The 23,861-nt window shown below is 42.6% G+C and overlaps 2 protein-coding genes across 16 annotated transcripts in view; one reads left to right on the forward strand and one right to left on the reverse strand.

The window, feature by feature from the left end:
• Positions 1 to 22,739, forward strand: part of CYFIP1 (cytoplasmic FMR1 interacting protein 1) — a 118,321-nt gene extending 95,582 nt beyond the window's left edge. For all 4 annotated transcript variants that reach the window (XM_081831459.1, XM_081831460.1, XM_081831461.1 and 1 more), the window contains 5 exons: positions 4,555 to 4,698; positions 7,471 to 7,561; positions 8,616 to 8,746; positions 16,308 to 16,380; positions 16,915 to 22,739. In XM_081831459.1, coding sequence (XP_081687585.1) covers positions 4,555 to 4,698; positions 7,471 to 7,561; positions 8,616 to 8,746; positions 16,308 to 16,380; positions 16,915 to 17,099 — 624 coding nt within the window. In that variant the 3' untranslated portion in view covers positions 17,100 to 22,739. The remainder of the gene's footprint in view (positions 1 to 4,554; positions 4,699 to 7,470; positions 7,562 to 8,615; positions 8,747 to 16,307; positions 16,381 to 16,914) is intronic.
• Positions 1,865 to 23,861, reverse strand: part of LOC102729109 (NIPA magnesium transporter 2) — a 46,755-nt gene continuing 24,758 nt past the window's right edge. For 4 of the 12 annotated variants that reach the window (XM_081831469.1, XM_081831467.1, XM_081831464.1 and 1 more), the window contains 2 exons: positions 17,388 to 17,460; positions 14,267 to 16,004 (listed from right to left, as the gene is read on the reverse strand). In XM_081831469.1, coding sequence (XP_081687595.1) covers positions 15,944 to 16,004; positions 17,388 to 17,460 — 134 coding nt within the window. In that variant the 3' untranslated portion in view covers positions 14,267 to 15,943. Of the gene's footprint in view, positions 1,903 to 14,266; positions 16,005 to 17,321; positions 17,461 to 23,861 lie in introns of those variants that run through there. The other 8 variants (XM_081831466.1, XM_081831465.1, XM_081831462.1 and 5 more) reach the window with 5 other exon arrangements.

The following is a 23,861-nucleotide window of genomic DNA, read 5'->3' on the forward strand; positions in this document are numbered from 1 at the left end:
CTCATGGTTCGTCTCCCCCTCCAATTTCTCCCCCTTCATTCTTCCCTTCCTGCTATCTTCTTCTTTTTTTTTTTCTTAACATATGTTGCATTATTTGTTTCAGAGGTATAGATCTGTGATTCAACAGTCTTGCACAATTCACAGCGTTGAGCATCTTTTTATGTGTCTGTAGCCATCTATATGTCTTCTTTGGAAAACTGTTCATGTCTTCCCATTTTTTAACTGGATTATTTGTTTTTTGGGTGTTGAGTATTATAAGTTCTTTATATATTTTGGATATTAAGCCTTTATCAGATGTGTTATTTGCACATACCTTCTCCAATTTTAAAGGTGCCTTTTAGTTTTGTTCATTGTTTCCTTTGCTATGCAGAAGCTTTTTGTCTTGATGAAGTCCCAATAGTTTATTTTTGCTTTTGTTTCCCTTGCCTCAGGAGACATATCTAGTAAGAATTTGCTACAACTGAGGTCAAAGAGGTTTCTGTCTGTGTTCTCTAGGATTTTGATGAATTCCTGTTTCACATTGAGGTCTTTCATCCATTTTGAGTTTACTTTTGTGTATGCTGTAAGACAGTGGTCCAGTTTCATTCTTCTGCGTGTGGCTGTCCAGTTTTACCAACACCATTTGTTGAAGAGACTGTCTTTTTTCCATTGAATATTCTTTACTGCTTTGTCGAAGATTAGTTAACCATGTAGTCGTCAGTCCATTTCTGGGTTTTCTATTCTGTTCCATTGATCTACGTTTCTATTTTGTGCCAGTACCATAATGTCTAGATTATAAAGCTTTGTACTGTAACTTGAAGTCCGGAATTGTGATGCCTCCAGCTTTGCTTTTCTTTTTCAAGATTGCTTTGGCTATTTGGGGTCTTTTATGGTTCCATATGTCCATTTGCATGATAAATATTTCTCCATCCCCTCATTTCAATCTGCAGGTATCTTTAGGTCTAAAATGAGTCTCTTGTAAAAAAAAGAAAGAAAAAGAAAGAAAAAATTTAAAAGCAAGTAAATAAAATGAGTATCTTATAGGCAGCATAGAGATGGGTCTTGTTTTTTTAATCCATTATAATATATGTCTTTCGATTGGAACATTTAGTCCATTTATATTCAGAGTAATTATTGATAGATATGTATTTAGTACCTAGTTTTTACTTGTTTTGTCATTGTTTTTGGAGATTTTTTCCATTCCTTTCTAGTCTTTGTTGCTTTTTGTCTTTCCTTCCCACTCAAAGAGTCTCTTAATATTTCTTGCAGGGCTAGATTGGTGGTCACGAACTCCTTCAGTTTTTGTTTTCTGGGAAACTCTTTTATCTCCTCCTATTGTGAATGCTAGCCTTCCTGGATAGAGTATTCTTGGCTGCAGATTTTTCACACTCATCACATTGAATTTATCATGCCAGTCCCTTCTGGCTTGCCACGTTTCTACAGAGAGTCTGCTGCTAACCTTATGGGTCTTCCTTGTAAGTTAGGGACTTCCTTTGTCTTGCTGCATTTAGGATTTTTTTCTTTATCACTATATTTTGCAAATTTAATTATAATATGACTTGGCCTGCTTTTATTGATTTTGATGCAGCTTCTCTGGTTTTTAAAGCCCAAAGTTACGGGGATTAGTTCTCCCCACGTGAGTTCCCTGGTGCCTGTTTCTCTGCCCTTTTTGGACACGCAGCTCCCTCTTCTTGCGGTCAGCCTCCCTCTGCCTTTCTGACCTTCCTAATATTTCAGATGTAACTTCTTCTCTATGTTTCATCGTGGAGTTTGTTCTTCCAGTCTTCAGATCGCTCTCTGAAGCGATTGACTTGGAGGTGGATGATATCTTGGAGATGGGATGGGGGTGAGCCGAGCGTCCTCCTCCAGCATCTTCCCAAGCTCCTGAGGCCATTAGATATCACTGATGTTTTTCATGGTTTCCTTTTGAAACATTAAAATTTATTATCAAGCAAAAAACTCACACCAAATCCTAGCATTTAAATGCACATTGTGGTGCTTTAAGGAGGAGTTAGGAAGAGGAAGGTGTATCTAAGCTGATGATCAAAGTATGCCCCTTTCGAGTGGGATTGTGGTTGTAGGCAGGGGCTGTAGGCTTGGGCACAGGATGGGCACTTGGCAGGGCTTCCAAGCTGGTCAGTGTTTGGTAATTGTTTAGTCCCAGACTTTGTGTTTTTGGGTTCTAGGACCACCCACACATTTTGCTTGTCCAGAAGGACTCATAGACTCAGTCAGTTGTACTCACAGCTATAGTTCCTTATTGCTGAAGGATACAAAGCAGGACCAGTAAGGGAAAAAGACGCATCAGGTGGTGATCGAACCAGGCACAGGCTACCAAAGATGTCCCTCATGGGGATTGCATGGGACGTGCAGTTTTTCTGCCCAGAGAACAGAAGCCCACTCAATTGCTCATGTCCAAGGCTTTCACTAGGGCTGGGTACATAGGCACATGCCTCCTGTCTTGACTATTCACAGTTATTAAAACTCCAGAACCCCCAGAAGGAAAGGAGCCCCCATAAATCACTACTTGTACATCCTACCTAGACAAGTTGTATAGCATGGTTAAATGTCCCAGTAGTAGAAAACAACCTTATCAGTTGGTAACATTCCAAGGGCTGAATTCCCAGGAATTGCAAGCAGGCCTCCTGAAGATACTCAAGAGCTGCTGTGCTGATTCTTCTGAATCCCTTTCTGATGTGGTTTTTGGTGTATATAGAGGAAATATTTAAGACAATGATAAAGGGGGCAAGGGGAGGATTCGGGGAACCTAAATGGAGGTGAGGTTGATATACTTCAATCGAAGTGGTAAAATGTTGATAACAGTGGATTGTGATAACTCATAATCACACAGGAGCCTGTGTGAAGAGATACTCTTGAAACTACTATAGGTCAACCACAGTGAAATTCTAGAAAATGTTGAAGTGACCCAGAAGAAGTCAGGAAGCATGAAACAGACCGTACTTAGATATCAATAATTAGATTATGTATAATTACTAAATGTAAATGTACTAAATGTAAGTGGTCTAAATACAGTGAAAATACTGAGGTTTGGCAGAGTGGATTTAAAAAGCATGATTGAACAAGAAGCGTACTTCAAATTAATGATATTGGTACGTTGAAAGTAAAAGGATAGATGAAGATATATTATGCAAACATTAATCAGAAGAAAGGAGTGACTGTATTAATATAAGATAAAGTAAGGACGCCTGGGTGGCTCAGTTGGTTAAGCATCTGCCTTCGACTCAGGTCATGATCCCAGGGTCCTGAGATCGAGTCCCAAATCGGGCTCTCTGCTCAGTGGGAAGCCTGCTTCTCCCTCTGCGTGCCGCTCCCCCTGCTTATGCTCTCTCTCTCTCTGACAAATAAATAAATCTTAAAAAAAAAAAGGAAATCTAAAAAGAAAGTAAACATTTTTAAAAAATAAGATAAAGTAGATTTTGAAGCAAAGACTATTAATCAGAGACCAAGAGAGACATTATATAACAGGATCAAGCAACCAAGAAAATATGGCAATCCTAAATGTTTGTGTACCAAACAACAGAACTTCAAAATACTTGAAGCAAATACTGACATAAATGAGAGAAATGAACAAGTCCACAATTATAGTTGGGGAATTCAACATTCTTCTTAGTCATCAGTAAAGTCAGTAGACAGAAAATCAGCAACAATAAAGAACTAAACGGCATCAACCAAAAGGATATTGTTGACGTGTAGAACACTCCACCCAACAACATCAGAACATACATTGTTTTCAAGTGCCCATGGAGCATTCCCCCCCAGATAGACCATATTCTGGGCCATAAAACAAACCTCAAGAAAATTAAAAGAGTTCTCTGACCATAGTGGACTCAAACTAGAAATCAGTAATAAAAAGATGACAAGAAAATCTCCAAAGACTTGAAATTAATACATTTCTATATGATCCATGGGTCAAGAGGAAGTCTGAAGGGAAATTGTTTTAAAAGACACCTAACTAAATGAAATGCAAATATATCCGAATTTGTGGGATGCCGCTGAAGAAGTGCTGACACGGAAACACACAGTACTGAATGCTTATTAGGGGTCCTCCTGCCTAGTGGGCGCCATGTCCTTAGACAAGCTTGGAGGTCCCCTCCTGCAGGAAACCACCCTGATTACCTTTGTCACCTACTCCCCCTGTGGGGGCTGCTGTCTCCAGCTCCCTTCGTGCCCCTGAGAAGACAGTTTCCCTGCTCCGTCGCTCTCTGTCCTCAGATGTCTCCCCCTGGAGACTGGGAGCAGCTCCGAGGATGCAGCAGTGAGGATGTGCTTGTTTCTCATTCCAGGACCTCAGATGGCTTCTGTGGAACTGGCAGTTTGATAAATCTTTGAAATTTGTTTCTTTTTTCTGTTTTAATAAGCTTGCTTGTCATGTCTTCATGTTGAAGACATAAATACCAGTAAGGGCAAGTCTCACAAATTCTCTGATGTTCTCCACCTTAAGGGCACTGTATGTTGAATGCATCTTTGGTGCAGCAATTCTTCATCTTGTGTGCACAGTAAGCATGTTGAGAACTCTGGAGATTTCATGAAGCACTTACATTCTTTATCCCCCAGGCTTTGAACTTGGCGTACTCTAGCATTTATGGCAGCTATCGGAACTTCGTGGGGCCTCCTCACTTCCAGGTCATCTGCCGGCTGCTCGGCTACCAGGGCATTGCAGTGGTCATGGAGGAGCTGCTGAAGGTCGTGAAGAGCCTGGTAGGTTTCCCTCCATGGACCTCCTTTACATGGTGAAGGGTTCTGCACCCAATTGTAATGTGGGGAGGGGCATAAAGGATTCAGACACTCCACTGAGGAATTCTTGGGTACCAGCTGGGTGTCCTTCAGTTCAGCTCAATTCTAGCACTGTTTACCTGGAGGTAGGTAGCATCAGATCCCACAGTTTAAGGGCTTTCACCCACAAGACTGCCCCGCGCCCACTCCCACTCAGTCTCCAGTGTAATTTGTCACCTGTGCCTTTGACCCACTGGCTATAAATCAGAGGTTTCTACAGCCCCCTCCTTGGGTTCAGTTATCTGCTAGGACAGCTCACAAAACTCAGGAAACCAGTTTACTCACTAGATTACCAGTTTGTTACAAAGGATACAAATCAACAGCCAGATGAAGAGATACATAGCTAGAGGTCCCGAAGAAAGGAGCTTCTGTCCTCATGCAGTTTGGGTCCCCTCACGGGGACCTGTGGAACTGTTCCAGTTCCCCAACTTGTAGGCTCCCCAAACCCCACCCTATTAGGTTTTTATGGGGGTTTCACTACATCAGCAGGACTGATTAAATCATTGGCCTTTGGTGACTGAATGAACCTCTAGCCCCTTCCCCGTCCCCAGGAGTCTGGGGGTGGGTCTAAAAGTCCCAAATCTTACCATGGGGTTGGTTCTCCTGGCAACCAGCTCCCATTGGTGGGTGCTTTCCAAAAGTCACCTCATTAACATAACCAGAGACACCTTGAAGGCTCTCTTAGGATAATTTGAAGGGTTTCAGGGGCTCTGTGCCAGGAACAGGTACAAGACTAAATACTAAAAATATGTATTTTTTGTTATAAATCACAGTATCACACGCAGCCTTGAATTCACTGGGGTGGAAAAGCCAGGTCCATGTTATTTTAACTAATTCACAGAAAAAGTTAAGTGCCAAAATACAGATTTCCTTTTAAGAAAATGTGGCCTTTATATCCAAAAGTAGTCTTCCCCACCCCCTTACAGGGCTGATGGTGTGTGCCTTTCCTGGGTACCAGGGGTTAAACTGTGAATAAAGGATTCAGACACTCATCTGTGTAACTTCAGATTGAGGTCAGAAGTTATGTGCAGAAGTCTTTTATTTAAGTCTTTTTGGAAAGAGTAAGTGAGAAAATGATGTTTGTAGGTTATCATAGATTAAGTTTTCTTTTCTTTTTTTTAAGATTTTATATAAGGGGCGCCTGGGTGGCTCAGTCATTAAGCGTCTGGCTTCGGCTCAGGTCATGATCCCAGGGTCCTAGGATCAAGCCCCACATCTGGCTCCCTGCTCGGCGGGAAGCCTGCTTCTCCCTTTCCCACTCCCCCTGCTGTGTTCCCTCTCTGTCTGTCAAAAAATAAAATCTTAAAAAAAAAAAAGATTTTATTTAAAAAATAAATACCAGAGAGAGAGTGAGCAAGGACACAAGCAGGGAGCGGCAGGCAGAGGGAGAAGCAGGCTTCCCGCTGAACAGGGAGCCCAATGTGGGACTCGATCCCAGGACCCTGGGATCATGACTTGAGCTGAAGGCAGATGCTTAACTGACTGAGCCACCCAGGCATCCCTAGATTTAGTTTTCTTTCTTTCTTTCTTTCTTTTTTTTTTAAGATTTTATTTATTTGAGAGAGAATTAGAGAGAGACAGCACATGAGATGGGGGAGGGTCAGAGGGAGAAGCAGGCTCCCCACCGAGCAAGGAGCCCGATGCAGGACTCGATCCTGGGACTCCAGGATCGTGACCTGAGCCGAAGGCAGTTGCTTAACCAACTGAGCCACCCAGGCGCCCTAGATTTAGTTTTCTATGTGTTATTTCTGTTAACTGAGAAAGAACTTCATAAAATCTTAATCTTTAATCTTTTCCCATTATTTTAGTCATTTTTAAAAAAGGTTTCATTTGTTTATTTGAGAAAGAGAGCATGAGCGGGGGGAGGGACAGAGGCAAAGGGAGAAGCACACTCCTCGCTGAGCAGGGAGCCCGATGTGGGGCTCAATTCCAGGACTCCGGGATCATGACCTGAGCCAAAGGCAAACGCTTAACAGACTGAGCCACCCAGATGCCCCTATTTTAATTGTCTTTCTGTGTTTGAGCCTATTTCTTTAAGATTCTTTAGGTCTTTTCCATCCTTAAAGCTGAATTTGTGGCCACATAGTTAAAGTGGCAATCCATCAAGGAGATGATATGATTATTAACAATGTAAAGCAAAAGCTGACAGAATTCTAAGAAGTTGACAAAATTCTTTTTGGATCAGAAATCAATTAGAATATATAAAAGTTGGGTCTTTTGACACAGCCATGACTACATGACCCACTTGGTCTCTGTTAGGACCTTCAGCTAAAGCCTCTGCCCCAAAACACATAACTTGGAAGGTGTTAGGTGCATGAGGTGACAGAGTCCAGTGTTGGAGCTGCACCAAGTCCAACAGAGGAATACAGAAACCACCCCGTGAGGATGTTTGCTTCCCCAGGGCCACTGTGCTCACCAAAGTTGGATGCAACTTGAGCTCCTCGCCCTCCCGTTGTCACATCTCAGACCGTTTGCCTCCTGAGAGAGGAATTGTGTTTTAGAACATGCATTTAAGTCACCCTGGCGGGGGTTGTTTTCGTTCTGTGGATAGGATTTCCTTTCCCAGCCAAAGTGATTTTCAGTCCTGCTCATTGCCATGTGTTTTACTAACAGACGCCTTTTTAGAAGCCCCATGCAGCACTCACAACCTCTGGGACAGTGGCGGCCAGTGGCTGATGCAGCCTCTCTCTCCTGCAGCTGCAAGGCACAATCCTGCAGTACGTGAAGACGCTGATGGAGGTGATGCCCAAGATCTGCCGCCTGCCCCGGCATGAGTATGGCTCTCCTGGTGAGTGCAGCGCCTCCCGGGGCTGCAGGTGTTCAGACTGCAGCCTGGGAAAGCAAGTCAGAATTTACTGATAAGGATAGGATCTGCTTTCCCTAGGTGGGAGGAGGCCGGGAATCCAATCAAAGTCTGATTGTTTCCAGTAGAACCAACCAGCCAGCCTTCCAGCTGGGAGCAGGTGTGTGGGAAGGTGTGTTGGAATCACCACATTTGAGTGAGGAAGCTGGCAGGGGGAGGCAGCACCCTTTAGTCACCGATGGGTGATGGGCCTCTGAACCCTGTGAGGCCTTGACTCCTGGACAGCACGGGGCCTTGAAGATCACCAACCAGGGAGGGACAGGGAGCTCACCTGCCAGGTCCAGCTGGGACCTGACCTGCTGGGCTGAGGAGTTTGAAACTTGTTAAGTCTCTAACTTTGTTCTTTTTAGAGTTGTTTTGGCTCTTCTAGGTCTTCATGACCACATAAATTCTGGAGTCAGCTTGTGGATTTTTGACTGGGTCAGCATTTGAATATGTAGATCAAATTAGGGAATTTTAACTTTCTTTCTAGTTTTTGTGCCTGGTCTTTTTGTGCCCTATTGCAATGTGCAGGATCTCTAGGACAGTGATGAAAATGTGTTGTCTTGCTCTGGAGCTCAGGGAGAAAGTATGCAGGTTTTACCACTGAGTATGACATTAGCTGCAGGTGTTTTATAGTTGTGCTTTATCAAATTAAGTATGTTCCCTTCTATGCCTGTGAAGGGATACTGAATTTAATCCAAACCTTTTCTGTTTCTGCTGGAGGTGACAGTGTGGTCTTTCTCCTTTATTCTGGTAATGTGGTGCCTCCTCAGAAGATACAGGGTTGGTGGAGAAAGGTTTTGGAGCCAAGGCCCAAGACCCAGGGGATGGACAAACAAGAAAGGTGTTGGGGTCAGGGGACATGTGGCCATCTCCATAGCAGGCCCAGTGGCAGTGTCCGAGGATGTTCCATGGCCAGCACGAGTGTGCCCAGCCGTAGACCCCAGGCTGTGCCTCCAGCCTCCCCAGTCCCCCTGCTCACTCTCTGCTACCATAGGCATCCTAGAGTTCTTCCACCACCAGCTGAAGGACATTGTTGAGTATGCAGAGCTGAAGACCGTGTGCTTCCAGAACCTGCGGGAAGTGGGCAATGCTGTCCTCTTCTGCCTACTCATCGAGCAAAGCCTGGTGAGTGCTCAGCCCAGCCAAGCCCCAGGCCATGCAGAGTCATTCCCTACAGAAAAAGGCACTTTTTAGAGGCCTGATTTATTAGGGTTATTTAATGGGGGTAAAGCACCATTCTTTTTTTGGGTGTGACTATTTAGACTTTAATTTGTATTTGTTTCCTGTAACTGAAAAACAAAAATGCAATGTAATTCATCATTTAAGAATGTTTTACTGTGTGAGCACCGTGGAGCATTTTATTATGTAGTATCTGCACAAACATATGTGACATATATGTAAGGTATAAAGCACGGCTGCCCAGGAGAGCTGTTTGCATGATGGAAAGTTCTGTTCCTGAGGCTGTTGAGTACTTGAAGTGTGTTGGAGCACGCTGGGGCAGGGTCTTGTTGAAGCCACAGTGGTGTCCAAGATCTCAGCTCTCTCAGATAAAAAGATTGCAGGGCAAAAAACGAAAAAGTGTGACTGAAGAACCAATTTTTAAGTTTTGTAGAATTTTAATTATTTTATGTTTAAAAAGCTACATATGTCCCATGACTACAGTAGTAGACAGCATAATAAAGTAAATGCTGAAAGCTTACCACTACTGAGAAATTGCCCCAGGGGACACCGGTTCTCTCCACTGATTGCCTTCTTGTGGTGTCATTTAGCTTTCTCTCAGTCCCCTCATGACAACTGAGCATTCTGAATTGGAAAACCTAGTGACTATAACAGAATCTCTTGTGGCCTTCCTCTGATTTTCTCTCTGTGACTAAGGAGGTAGGCATCTTCGTTTGTTGCTTGCTCTTCCTATTCTGTTAAATCCACCATTGTGTCTTTTACCCATTCTTCTACAGCTTGTTTTTAGAAGCTCTTTGTATAACCTTTGTGTGTTACGCACATTGCAAATACTTCTCCCTGTTTTTGGTTTGTCTTTTCACTCTGATAGTGGTGATTTTTTTTATAAACTGATACTCTTATTTTGACTGTAGTCTCTTTTTTGGTATAGGTAGCACTTTTTGTATCTTTTTAAAGAAGTTCCTTCCTACCTAGGGGTCATGAAGATATTCTGTTTTCATATGAAGGTTTTAAGTTTTGCTTTCTATATTTAAGTTCATAATCCTTTTGGAATTGTTTTTTTGTGTGTGTTGTAGGAGTGGATGACGTTTCTTTTTTTCCTCTATGGGGTTGATCGGTTGTCCATCCCTCCAGTGGCTGAAGGACCCCTCCTTTCTGTGGATGCACTGGTCAGTGTCCAGGCTTTCTGCCATGACCCATTGGTCATATGTTGTCCATAACAACACATTCTTATTCATTATAGCTCTAACTTAAGTCTTGCTACCTGACAGGACATGTTCCCTTACTGTATTCTTCTTCAAGGGTATGTAGCATCCTCATATATCTTTGCTCTGCTCTGAAAGTATCAGCTTGTCAAATGTATTGAAAAAGCAAACAGGCATTTCAGTGTTAATTGGTTATGTCTCTAGACCTATTTGAAGAGATCTTTTGCTATGTTGCTTCTTAAAGCAGTCTCCTTTCTTCAGGGCCCTGGGACCTTGGCAGGGGCAGGATCCCATATGGGCACATGGGACCATGGTGCCCATATGCACTTCAGGGCATGGGATTCAGACTGCCACACTTCTAGGGGCCGAGCCACTGGATTGGCTACCTTACATCCAATTACAAAAATAAAAAAAAAAAAAACAAAAACAAAAAAACATTGTCAGGTAGTCCAAGGTTGGATGTGGATACTCTGAGAGCTCATGGCCTCCCGTCGGACCTGCATCTTTTGGCTTTCCCCTTTGTTGCTATGTTGCTGGGTCGACCCTTTCCACGGAGTGACAAAGTCAGGAAACCCTAGGCCATCTGCAAGTCAGCATGGACTCTGAGTGAGCGGCCCCTCATGTGCTACCCTCTCCACAGCAGGAGTGACGGCGTGAGGTGGAGGACCCACCAGAATCACAGGCTGCGCTGGGCAGTCCTGCAAAGAGCAGGCAGGCTGGCCGTGGGGCCGGCAAGCAGCTGACATCCAGGGCAGCCTTGCTCTAGGAACGTTAGGGAGAACTGAATCTTCTACTGCAATATCTGTGAAATTTTTTAAAAAAGGTTTATATAGTTTAGAAAGAGCACGTGCGACCAGGGGGTGGGGCAAAAAGAGAGAGAGAGAAGCAGACTCCCTGCTGAGAGTGGAGCCCAACATGGGGCTCCGTCCCATGACCCTGAGATCATGACCTGAGCCAAAACCAACAGTCGGACACTTCACTGACTGAGCTACCCAAGCGCCCAGTATTTGAATTTTTTGTTTTATAGATTTTATTTATTTTTTTGCTAGAGAGCACAAGCAGGCAGAGAGGCAGGCAGAGGGAGAGAGAGAGAGAAGCAGGCTCTCTGCTGAGCAGGGAGCCCAATGCGGGGCTCGATCCCAGGACCCTGGGATCATGACCTGAGCTGAAGGCAGACGCTTAACTGACTGAGCCACCCAGGTACCCCTGTTTGTGAATTTTTAGCAACCAGATAAGTTAGGAAGAATTACTTTATTATTTTTTTTAAGATTTTATTTATTTATTTTAGAGGGAGAGCAATAGAGAGAGCATGAGCAGGGTGGAGGGGCAGAGGGGGAGGGAGAAGCAGATTCCCCACTGAGCAGGGAGCCCAACGCAGGGCTTGATCCCAGGACTCCGGGATCATGACGTGAACTGAAGGCAGACACTTAACCAACTGAGCCACCCAGGCGCCCCAGGAAGAATTACTTTAATTGTAATCTCTTATCATGAATTTTAAATATTTAGTATAGGAAGATTTCCTTCATGTATTGACTTTTCCTGAACACACAACATAAAGTGCAATTCTTCTTGTCCACATGTGTCTAAGTCTGAAAGTGCCTTTCAGTCCCTGGCTTTGGGTTATGGCAGGGAGCCCCAAGTTTTACTGAGGGAGGACTGCCTTATGGAATTGACTTACTTAGTGGCAGGGAATCATTAGAAGTCTGGTTTTTTCTCTGGTTTAGCTGTGCTTTTAGGAAGTAAGATAAACTATCAAAAGCTTTTCTTCACCTACGAAATAGAAGAAGTCAAAGATCCTTGTATGGACATAAAAGAATTATAGAACCATAGGGGTTTGATGCTGGAAGAGCAGAACTCATCTCTCATCAGCTCAAAGGAACAGTCTACACCCATTGTCAGGTCAACAATTGGACACTTACTGGCTTTTGGATGGAGTGTGATGCTGTATTAGAAACTTAGAAAAAGGGGCGCCTGGGTGGCTCAGTCGGTTAAGCATCTGCCTTCAGCTCAGGTCATGATCCTAGGGTCCTGGGATCGAGCCCCACGTTGGGCTCCTTGCTCAGCGGGGAGCCTGCTTCTCCCTCTCCTTGTACCTGCAGCTCTGCCTACTTGTGTGCTCTCTGTCAAATAAATAATCTTTAAAAAAAAAAAAAAAGGAACTTAGAAAAAGAGAGATCTGAAACCAATGTGATCCTTGCTGCCTAGTTCCTTCAATTATGCCTGTTGCATATCTCTCAAGACAAGCAAATCCCTTGTGAGAGTTGTTCAGCACTCTTAAAGACCTCACCACAATCCAGTAGGAATTGGTGGCTCAACAGTGGAGGGATCCTCTAGGCCTCAGGGGCCTGGTGAGAGCTGGGTCTCTAGCACCCAGTTGACACAGATCCCCCTCATCTTCTCCCTTCTAAGACTAGGCTTGTGTCTTAGGTATATACTGTTGTGCTTAGCTCCTTTGAGTGGCAAGCACAGTACCGGGCACCTAGGAAAAATGTTATAAAGAGTTGTCAGTTGATTTGAAAGCAAACTTTGACTTATGAATGTATGAATATTTCTGAAACAGTGAATGAAAAGAGCATCATCTGGGGCGCCTGGGTGGCTCAGTCGTTGGGCATCTGCCTTCGGCTCGGGTCACGATCTCAGGGTCCTGGGATCGAGCCCTGCGTCGGGCTCCCTGCTCCGCGGGAAGCCTGCTTCTCCCTCTCCCCCCTGCTTGTGTTCCCTCTCTCGCTGTCTCTCTCTCTCTCAAATAAATAAATAAAATCTTTGAAAAAAAAATTAAAAAAAAAAGAAAAGAAAAGAGCATCATCTACATCTTAGTCAAGTGCAGCAGATTCCGGGGCCTGTGCCTGAGGCATAGTGAGCACATGCCTGGCTCTCTTACAGACACAGCAGCCCTGCCCTGTAGGGATGCCTGTCACCACCCCTCCTCACACCCTCTGCTCACTGTCACCCCTTCACTTCTCCCTTCTCTGGATTCCGTTGTCCATGCACCTTGTGCAAGTGGTGAGAAGCCAGAATTTCTGTGTTGGGCAGGTCTGCTGCCAGATCAGGCCCCAGACTGGAATTTTGTGGTGTTGCTTTTGTCCTTTTGGAAGTAGGAGGTGCTATTTCCTATAGGTCCATCAATGTGAAACTCTCCAAGGTCGAAGATGACATGGCTATTCTCACTCCTGTCTCAGATGATTATGCCCAAATCCCACCAAACCTAAGGATAGTTTTGAAGACTCCAGACACTGATCTCTTCTTGGTGCTTATTTTGGACTCTCTGAGGAAGGTGGTAATATGTTTTGGTATTTGTGTGGGTTCCCACTATTATAAATGGAGATACTCAGGGTAAATCAGATTGTCACATTAGAAAAGTGGGGTAACTGTGACCCAGCTGCCAGGGCAGCAAGCATGTGGGTGGGACCCCCAAGGGCCTGACCATGCTGCCATGCAGTCAGTAGTGGCCCCAGCGGGCACCAGGATTGGATTCAGTAGCCAAAAATGTTGACCTTACTTATTCTGAATCTGTGCATTGCGTAGATACATTTAACTTTCTGAAGAAGTTTCTTTCATTTTGCTTTTCAAATTCTACTCCCTAAAAACCTAGCCTGGTATAAAAAAGATCACACACACAGGAATATTACTCAGCCATCAAAAAGAATGAAATCTGGGGCGCCTGGGTGGCTCAGTCGTTAAGCGTCTGCCTTCGGCTCAGGTCATGATCCTGGGGTCCTGGGATAGAGCCCCACGTCGGGCTCTCTGCTCGGCGGGAAGCCCACTTCTCCCTTTCCCACTCCCCCTGCTTGTGTTCCTTCTCTTGCTGTGTCTCTCTCTGTCAAATAAATAAAATCTTTAAAAAAAAAAAGAATGAAATCTTGCCATTTGCAACGGACATAGATGGAACTAGAGGGTATTATGCTGAGTGAAATAAGTCAGAGAAAGACAAATATCAGATGATTTCACTCATATGTGGAATTTAAGAAACAAAACAGATGAACGTAAGGGAAGGGAAGGAAAAATAAAATAAGGCAAAAACAGAGGGAGGCAAACCATAAGGGACTCTTAACTCTAGGAAACAAACAGGTTGCTGGAGGGGAAGTGGGTGGGGGGATGGGGTAACTGGGTGATGGGCATTAAAGAGGGCATGTGATGTAATGAGCACTGGGTGTTATATGCAACTGATGAATCACTAAACTCTACCCCTGAAACTAATGGTACACTGTATGTTAACTAAATTGGATTTATTTATTTATTTATTTATTTTTAAGATTTTATGTCTCTGACAGAGAACAAGTGGTGGGGAGGGGCAGAGGGGGAGAGAGACAGAAGCAGACTCCCAGCTGAGCAGGGAGCCTGATGCGGGGCTCAGTCCCAGGACCCTGGGATCATGACCTGAGCCAAAGGCAGATTCTTAACCGACTGAGCCACCCAGGCGCCCCTAATTAAATTGGATTTAAATAAAAAATTTTTTAAAACCCAAAAAATCCTAGCCTGGAAAGTTTGATAATGTAGTTGCGGTTTTTTTTGTTTGTTTGTTCATTTGTTTTGTTTTAGTTTATGGTTGTTTGTGTTTAATAAACTCTTTATTTTAGAATAGTGTCAATTGCTTGTTTGTTTTAAATGCTGGTTTTTATAGCTATTCTCAGTTTTTCTGGCTTGGTTTGGGGGCAAAAATTTGAGGCCATTGGCAGTAGCACCTGGAAGCAGCACAGCCAGATGAGCCACCCCTCTTGGATGGTTTGCTGGCCTGCAGGCTCCTTACTGCCTGCGGAGCTCGCGTGTTTGGCTCTGCCCCCAGCATTCCTACTTGGCAGCTGTCATCCCTTAACCAAGTCTCCCATCCGCCATCCATCAGCCTGACCACTTTTTTGCAGTCAGTCACCTTCCAGCTGCCCCCCTACAACTCTTTTGGTGCAGGCCGGCCATTCACTCCTCTCCATGTTGCTTTTTTCACTCAACAGTAAATATATGCTGGAGATCATTCTACATCAGAAGTGGGGACATTTCTTATACTTTTTGTAGCTGCATAGTATTCCATTGACATCACCCTCTTTTATGTGTTTGCATAGCACACAGTCATCATCTGACCCTGTCCCTTTTTTTAGTTTGTTCCTCTCTCCTCCCCCAACATCATCTTCACCTAGAGTAGAAGGCCCAGGGGAACAGGTGTTGGGTACCCTGGCCCAGAGGTGGCTTCTACTACATATATTCTGCATGAGGAGCTCATGCTTTGCAGCTGGCCTCCAGAATGGAAGACGGTGTGTGGAGGGGTCAGTCTCCCTCTGGAGTGTCCTGGGGGAACAGGCGGCAGCTGACTGGCTACTGCACTAGATTTGTGTTAGGTGACAGTAGGACCCTCACTTGATAAGGACAGAAAGTCTTCTCTTCCTCTTCTTGGTCTTCGCTTTGCCATCATCTGGGGAGATTCTCAGAAGGGAAAATATCATCAGTTGATATACGTCTTGACTTTCTGAGAACAGTTTTTTTGTTTAGAAATTTGTTTTATTACTGGGGGATTATAAGATTTCAAGATGGGTGTAGAGTCGGAGGCATGAGAGAGAGCTCATTGGCATCTTCTGCCTGCCCCACGGTGAACACACCGATCTTCAGGGCCCTTTTCTATAGTTTAAGAGCCCTCAGAGTCTGGAAAAATGCCTTGTTCTTGACCACCTTTGGGTTTGTGGTAAGTTTTTAGGAGTTCTGCAACCTCTGTGATATCAGAGGTAAACTTTCCCTCTACACTGCAATATTCTGGAGAATGGGTCTTCTGTAGGGTTTTTATTACCTCTTTAGAGGTGTTGTGATCCAAAAGCAGGTTCAGAGTGACCGCTCAGAACTTCGTTTGTGTACAAGAGTGACGCTGCCTTTCCTTCTGCATCTAGCGCTGTTCAGAGAGGAATTACCCTTCCTCCTGTCTGTGTAGCAGTGTCTTGTTATAAACTGTGTTATAACTAAGTTACAAACTTCTTAAGAGGCTGGTAGCAATTAGCAGATTCGGGCTGCCAGACTGGTAAATCCTGGAAAACAAAGGCCATTGTTTTCAATATTCAATACTGGTTTTTACTCATTTCTGTATTTAAATTAATTGAAAGTGAATACAATTTAAATTTGGTTATTCAGGTGTACGAGCCGTATGTGGCTGGTAACTATGTAAGTGTGTAGCACAGAGAACATTTCCATCATCCCAGAGAGTTCTGCACAGTGCTGCTTAGAGTATTTGTTTTACACTAAATGGCAAAGATACATCTTGTTTTCAGCACGACTTCTCTGTCTCTGTGGTGAGGTAAATGTCCTAATGCAATCTTCTTCTTTTGCTCTAGTCTTTAGAAGAAGTGTGTGACCTGTTGCATGCAGCCCCATTTCAGAACATCTTGCCGAGAGTCCACGTGAAAGGTGAGTCTATGTGTCTCTTACCAGGGAGTCCAGACTGCCCTTTGCAGTGGTGACACCTGGTCCTTGTGACCAGAGAACTTAGTGCCAGTTTTGTTTGAGTTTGGTGCCTGTTCAGTCATAACTGGAGGTAATTGGTAATGTAACATGGTTAGATAAATATTGAATAATTGAAGTATTAAAGGCTGAAATGATACATATTGGATGTGCTTCAAAATAGCTCCTATGCTATTGTTCATAGATGTTGAGTGTCTATGAAACAAGAGTATCATGAGTTGATACTCATGCAGCAGATGGGTACAGAGGGTTTTGTACTATTCTCTGATTTTGATTACATTTGGAATTTTGTGTTTTAAAAAATGAATATTGAACAGAAAATCAATTCTGTCATTTTGAATTAATATTTCAAATAAGCCAGTTCTGTAATGTTCAGAGAGAATCTGTAAGAAATCTTTCATTTGTTTCTTTGACAAAATTAAACTTCAGTATCGTTTTTCATGCAGAGGATCAGAAATTAAAATATTTTTTCCACTGCAGAGGGCGAGAGACTTGATGCCAAAATGAAAAGACTAGAATCAAAGTACGCCCCGCTGCATCTTGTCCCTCTGATTGAAAGACTGGGGACCCCTCAGGTAATGCATACTATGACAGCTGTCACTTGGTATCCACATCAGGCCTGGGGCTGGGACTTCAGAATACAGGCTCTGGGTGACCCACCCTGAAGGCATCATGAAGTCGGTTGGGCCCTCTCAAGCCTCAGTGTCTCCAGTGGGGTTCATAACAGGACCTTGTCACAGGGTGGTTGGGAAGTCTGAATGAGTTAACATGTGCAAAGGGCTTAGGACATTACCTAGCACATAAGACATACACAGTAAATGTTACTTGTTTTTCTTGTATATCTCTTCATGAAGAAGACTTTTTTCATAGTTTTTTAATAACAGGAGAAAGTGGGAGTCTCATACAGGAGGCAAGGCGTCAGGGTACAGTTGCATGATTTTATATCAACTTACGCCAGATCAGAGTTTCTCAGTTGCAGCGCTGTCCCCAGTTTGGACCAGATAATTTTTTCTTGTGGAGATTGTTCTGTGAATTGTAGGATGTTTAGCAGTGTTTCTGGTACAGCAGCCTCGTGGAGATACAGCATAGAAGCAGCAGTTTGAAAAACACCCGGGGCAAAGAAAGGGGCAGTAGTTTACTCACCTCAGAGGGTGTCCTGGCGAAACAGGGAGATCCCTGAGAGACTTCGCCAGGAACAAAGGAACAGGTACCATTTCCGTCCCCTAACCCCCAGCATAAACACGTGGCCACCTGCGGTAACCAGCACCGTGCTGACACTCACTACCTGACTGGCTGTCACTGCTGCCTCACCCCCCTGTGCTGGGCTGCCGCAGATCTCACCCTCCAGACAGGTCTGCCTCCCTCCTGCTGAGGACAGGTGCTTCCTGAACCTTGCTAACACCACTGTACCATCGTCTCCCGCTCCTAACCATTGCAGCTCTGCCCCCCAGTACAGCCTTGGCCGGAGCTCATCTAGGGCAGTGCCATACCCTGGCAGTGTGCAAGCACCTTGACAGGGGCCAGCACCACTTCCAAGTTACTCTTAACGTAGAGAGAGGGACAGATAACCACACACACCAGTCAGACAGAGGGCCCAGCAGTGGGCTGGGGGCAGACAGCTGGTCTGCCTGCAAGCCCTACCCACCAACAAAAGCTCAGGGGACAACACAGGGAAAGCACACTTTAGTTTGGAGCTACTGCATCTCTGGCAAATGCCTAGTCTGACTCAACTCAAGCCATAGGTGGCACAAGACTGGCCCACTAACACCACAGGGACCACGCACTCCCCACAACAGGCAAAGAGAGCCACTGAAGACAACTAGACTGAAAGAAAAAGCAGCTCAGCCACAACAGCAGGACATGCACAGCACATATAGGAGATACCCCTGAAGTGCCAGGTTCTGGTGAATAGGGGACACTACATGGCAGGGTCTTCATAAGGCCACTACTTTCAAGAGCAGGAGACATAGCTGAATTTCCCAGCACATAGAAACAGACACAGAGAGTTAAAGAAAATGAGGAGAGAGAGGAATATGTCCCAAATGAAAGAACAGTAAAAAAAATCCAGAAGAGACCTAAGCAAATGGAGATCAGTAATATGCCTGATAGAAAATTTAGAGTAACCTTATAAAGATATTTGTTGGATTTAAAAAAAGAGTAGAAGACATCAGTGAGGCCCTTAACAACAACAACAAAAAGAATCAATCAGAGATGAAGAACACAATAAATAAAATTAAAAATACACTAGCTGGAATAAATAGTAGGCTAGAAGAAGCGGAAGAACGAATCAGTGACCTGGAGGACAGAGTAATAGAAAGTAGTCAAGCTGAGCAGGTGAGAAAAATCAAATTATGCAAAATGAGACTAGGTGTAGGGAACTCAGCAACATGATCAAGTATAACAGCATTTGTATTATAGGGATCCCAAAGAAGAAGGGAGAGAAAAGGGGCAGGAAATTTATTTGAGGAAATAATAGATGAAAACTTCGCAAATCTGGGGAAGGAAACAGAAGTCCAGATCCAGGAGGCACAGAGAGCCACCAACAAAATCAACCCAAGGAGGTCCACACCAAGATACATAGTAATTAAAATGGCAAAAAGTAGTGATAGAGAATTTTAAAAGCAGAAAGAGAAAATTGTTATGTACAAGGGAAACCAAATTAAGGTATCAGATTCTTCAGCAGAAACTATGCAGACCAGAAAGGAGTGGCATCTATAGATTCAACATGCTGGAAGGAAAAAATCAGCCAAGAATACCCTATCCAGTAAGGCTATCATTCGGAATAGAAGGAGAGGTAAAAAGTTTCTCACACAAACACAAGTTTAAGGAATTCGTGACCACTAAACCAGCCCTACAAGAAATGTTAAAGGGGACTCTGAGTGGAAAGGAAAAACCTTAAGTAAGACTAAGAAAAATAGGAAGCACAAAAGCAGTAAAAATAAACATATCTGTAAAAGTCAAGGAACTTACAAAATAAAAGGATGTCAAGTGTGACACCATATATCTAAAATGTTGGGGGAGAGGAGTAAAGAATGCGTTCAGACTTAAGCGACCATCAACTTAATATAGACTGCTATATGCAGAAGATGTTAAATACAAGCCTGATGGTAACCACAAATCAAAAACCAGTAACAGGCAAAAAATAAAGAGAAATGAATCAAAGTATATCACGAAAGAAAGCCAGCAAACTCTGAGGGAAGAGAGCAAGAGAAGAAAGGTACAGAGATAAACTACAAAAACAACCACAAAACAAGTAACAAATTGGCAATAAATACATATCTATCCATAATTATTTTGAATGTAAATGTATAAATGCTCCCATCAAAAGACACAGGGTGACAGAATAGATAAAAAAACAAGACCCATTTGTATGCTACCTACAAGAGACTCATTTCAGACCTAAAGACACATGCAGATTGAAAGTGAGGGGATGGTGAAACATTTATCATGCAAATGGATGTGAAGGTAAGCCAGGGTAGCATATACTTATATTGGACAAAACAGACTTTAAAACAAAGACTGTAACAAGAAGGACACTGTATAATTGTAAAGAGAACAATCCAACAGGAAGATAAAACAATTGTAAATAATTATGGATCCAACATGAAAGCACCTAAATACATAAAACAGTTAATAACAAACATAAAGTAGGTGGCAGTAATACAATAATAGTAGGGAACTTTAACACCCCACTTACATCAGAGGACATCATCCAAACAGAAAATCAACAAGGAAACAGTGGCTTTGAATAACGCACTAGATAGATGTATTCAACATATATTCAGAACATCCATCCTAAAACAGCAGGATACACATTCTTTTCAAGTGCACACAGAACATTCTCCAGAATAGATCATGTATTAGCCCACAAAACAAGTCTCAACAAATTATATAATATGGAAGTTATGCCATACATCTTTTCTGACTACAACACTATGAAACTAGAAGTCAACCACAAGAGAAAATCTGGAAAGACCACAAATAACATGCTACTAAACAATAAATGGGTCAACCAAGAAATCAAAAAGGAAATAAAAAATTACATGGTAACAAATGAAAATGAAAACACAATTGTTCAAAGTCTTTGGGACGCAACAAAAGTGGTTATAAGAGGGACGTTTGTAGCAATGTAGGCTTACCTCAAGAAGCAAAAACAGTCTCAAACAACCTAACCTTACATCTAAAGGAGCTAGGAAGAACAGCTAACAAAACCCAAAAACCAGCAGAAGGAAGGAAATAATGAATATGAGAGGAGAAATAAATGAGATAGAACCTAAAAAATATGTAATGGAATAGATCAGTGAAACCAGGAGCTGGTTCTTGGAAAAAATCAACAAAATTGATAAACCTTTAGCCTGACTCATTTTAAAAAAGAAGAGAGGGAAGACTCAAAAGCAGAAATGAGAAAGGAGAGGGGCGCCTGGGTGGCTCAGTCGTTAAGCGTCTGCCTTCGGCTCGGGTCATGATCTCAGGGTCCTGGAATCGAGTCCTGCCTCGGGCTCCCTGCTCGGTGGGAAGCCTGCTTCTTCCTCTCCCACTCCCCCCTGCTTGTGTTCCCTCTCTCGCTGTGTGTCTCTCTGTCAAATAAAAAAAAAAAAGATTAAAAAAAAGAGAGAGGAGAAATCACAACCAACACCACAGAAATACAAACAATTATAAGAGAATATTATGAAAAATTATATGCCAACAAAGTGAACAACCAAATAGATAAATTCCTAGAAACATTTAACTTTCCAAACCTGAAGCAGGAAGAAATAGAAAATTTGAACAGACCAATTACCAGCAATGAAATTGAATCAGTAATCAAAAAACCCAACAAACGAAAGTCCAGGAACAGACAGCTTCACAGGTAAATTTTAAGAAACATTTAAAGAAGAGTTAATATCTATTCTTCTGAAACTATTTCAAGAAATAGAAAAAGAAAACTTCCAAATTTATCCTATGAGGCTAGCATCAACCTGATACCAAAACTAGATAAAGACACCACAAAAAACGGGAACTACAGGCCAATACCTTTGATGAACATAGATGCAAAAGTCCTCAACAAAATACTAGCAAACCAAATCCAACAAATACATTAGAAGTCATTCACAATCAAGTGGGATTCATTCTTGGGATGCAAGGGTGGTTCACTATCCAGAGATAATCACTGTGATACATTGATAAGAGAAAGGATAAAAACCATATGATCATTGGAGCACCTTGGGTGGCTTAGTCCGTTAAGCATCCAACTCTTGATTTCGGATCAGGTCATGATCTTAGGGTTGTGAGATCAAGCCCCATGTCAGGCTCCATGCCCAGCTTAAGATTCTCTCTCCTTCTCCCTCTGCCCCTCCCTGCCCCCTCTCTCCCTCTCAAAAAAAGAGAAAAAAACATGATTCTTTCAATAGATGCAGAAAAGGATTTGATAAAGTACAATATCCATTCATGATAAAAACCTTCAACAAGGTAGGTTTAGAGGGAACATACCTTAACATAATACATTATATGAAAAACCCACAGTGAACATCATACTCAATGGTAAAAAACAGAGCTTTTCCCCTAAGGTCAGGAATAAGACAGGATGTACACTTTCATCACTTTTATTAACATAATTACTGGCAGTCCTAGCCACAGCACTCAGACAGCAAAAAGAAATAAAGGGCATCCAGATTGGTAAGGAAGAAGTAAAACTTTCACTATTTGCAGATGACATGATAACTATATATACAACATGATAACTATATATACAAAACCCTAAAGACCCCACCAAAAAACTACTAGAACTGATAAATGAATTCAATATAGTCCCAGGATACAAAATCAATGTACAGAAATCCATTGCATTCTGTACACTAATGAGAAATTTAGACAACAATCCCATTTACAGTTGTACCAAAAATAGTAAGATATCTAGTAGTAAACTTAACCAAGGAGGTGAAAGACCTGTACTCTGAAAACTATAAAATATTGCTAAAAGAAATTGAAGATGATACAACCAAATGGATAGATATTTCATGCTCATGGATTAGGAGAATAAATATTGTTAAATATCCATATTACCCAAAGCAATCTACAGATTTAATGCAATTCCTGTCGGAATACCAAGACCATTTTTCACAGAACTAGAACAGACAGTCCTAAAATTTGTATGGAACCACAAAAAACCCCGAGTAGCCAAAGCAATCTTGAGAAAGCAAAACCAAGTTGGAGGTGTCACAGTTCTAGATTACTAACGTTATGCTGCAGAGCTGTACTAATCAAAACAGTATGGTATTGGCACAAAAATAGTGGTCAGTGGAACAGAATAGAAAGACCAGAAGCAATCCCACAATTATATGGTTAATCTTTGAGAAAGGAGGAAAGAATATGAAATGGGAAAAAGTCTCTTCAACAGATGGTGTTGGGAAAACTTGACAACTACATGCAAATGTGGAGACCTAGGCATGAGACCTCAATCCATAAAAATCCTAGAAGAGAACACAGTAATTTCTCTGATGTTGGACATAACAACATATTTCTAGATATGTCTCTTGAAGCAAGGAAAACAAAACAAAATTATCTGTTGGGACTTAATCAAAGTAAAAGCTTCCATATAACAGAGGATACAACCAACAAAACCAAAAGACAACCTTTTGAATTGGAGGAGATATTTGCAAGTGACAGCTGATAAAGGGTTAGTATCCAACATATATAAGTTATACAACTCAACACCAAAAAACAATCCAATTAAAAATGGGCAGAAGACATGAACAGACATTTCTCCAGATAGCCTATAGACACATGAAAAATGTTCAACATCATTCATCATCAGGGAAATGCAAATCAAAACTACAGTCAGATATCACCTCACACCTGCCAGAATAAAAGCCCAGACACAAGAAACAAGTGTCCCTGAGGATATCGAGGGAAAGGAACACTTGTGCACTGGTGATGGGGATGCATACCGGTGGATCCACTCTGGAAAACAGTATGAAGGGTCCTCAGTAAGTTAAAAGTAGAATTATCATATGCTACAGTAATCGTACTACTGGATATTTACCCAAAGAATACAAAACACTAATTTGAAAGGTTATATGCACCCCTGTGTTTATTGCAACATTATTTATAAAACGTAGATTATGGAAACAGCCCACGTGTCCACTGATGAATGGATAAAGAAAATGTGTATATATATGTGTGTGTACACACACACACATACATACACACAATGGAATGTTATTCAGTCATAAAAAATGAAATCTTGCCATTTGCAACAATATGGATGGAGCTAAAGAGTATAATGCTAAGCGAAATAAGCCAGTCAGAGAAAGACAAATACCATATGATTTCACTCACGTGGAATTTAAGAAACAAAACAAATGGGGGCGGAGCAAGATGGCGGAGGAGTAGGAGACCTGGATTTCGTCTCCTCTCAGGAATTCAGCTGGATAGGGATCAAACCATTC

This window comes from Leptonychotes weddellii, chromosome 9 (assembly GCF_054177405.1).
Source record: "Leptonychotes weddellii isolate Sample4059 chromosome 9, ASM5417740v2, whole genome shotgun sequence".
NCBI classification, from domain to species: domain Eukaryota; kingdom Metazoa; phylum Chordata; class Mammalia; order Carnivora; family Phocidae; genus Leptonychotes; species Leptonychotes weddellii.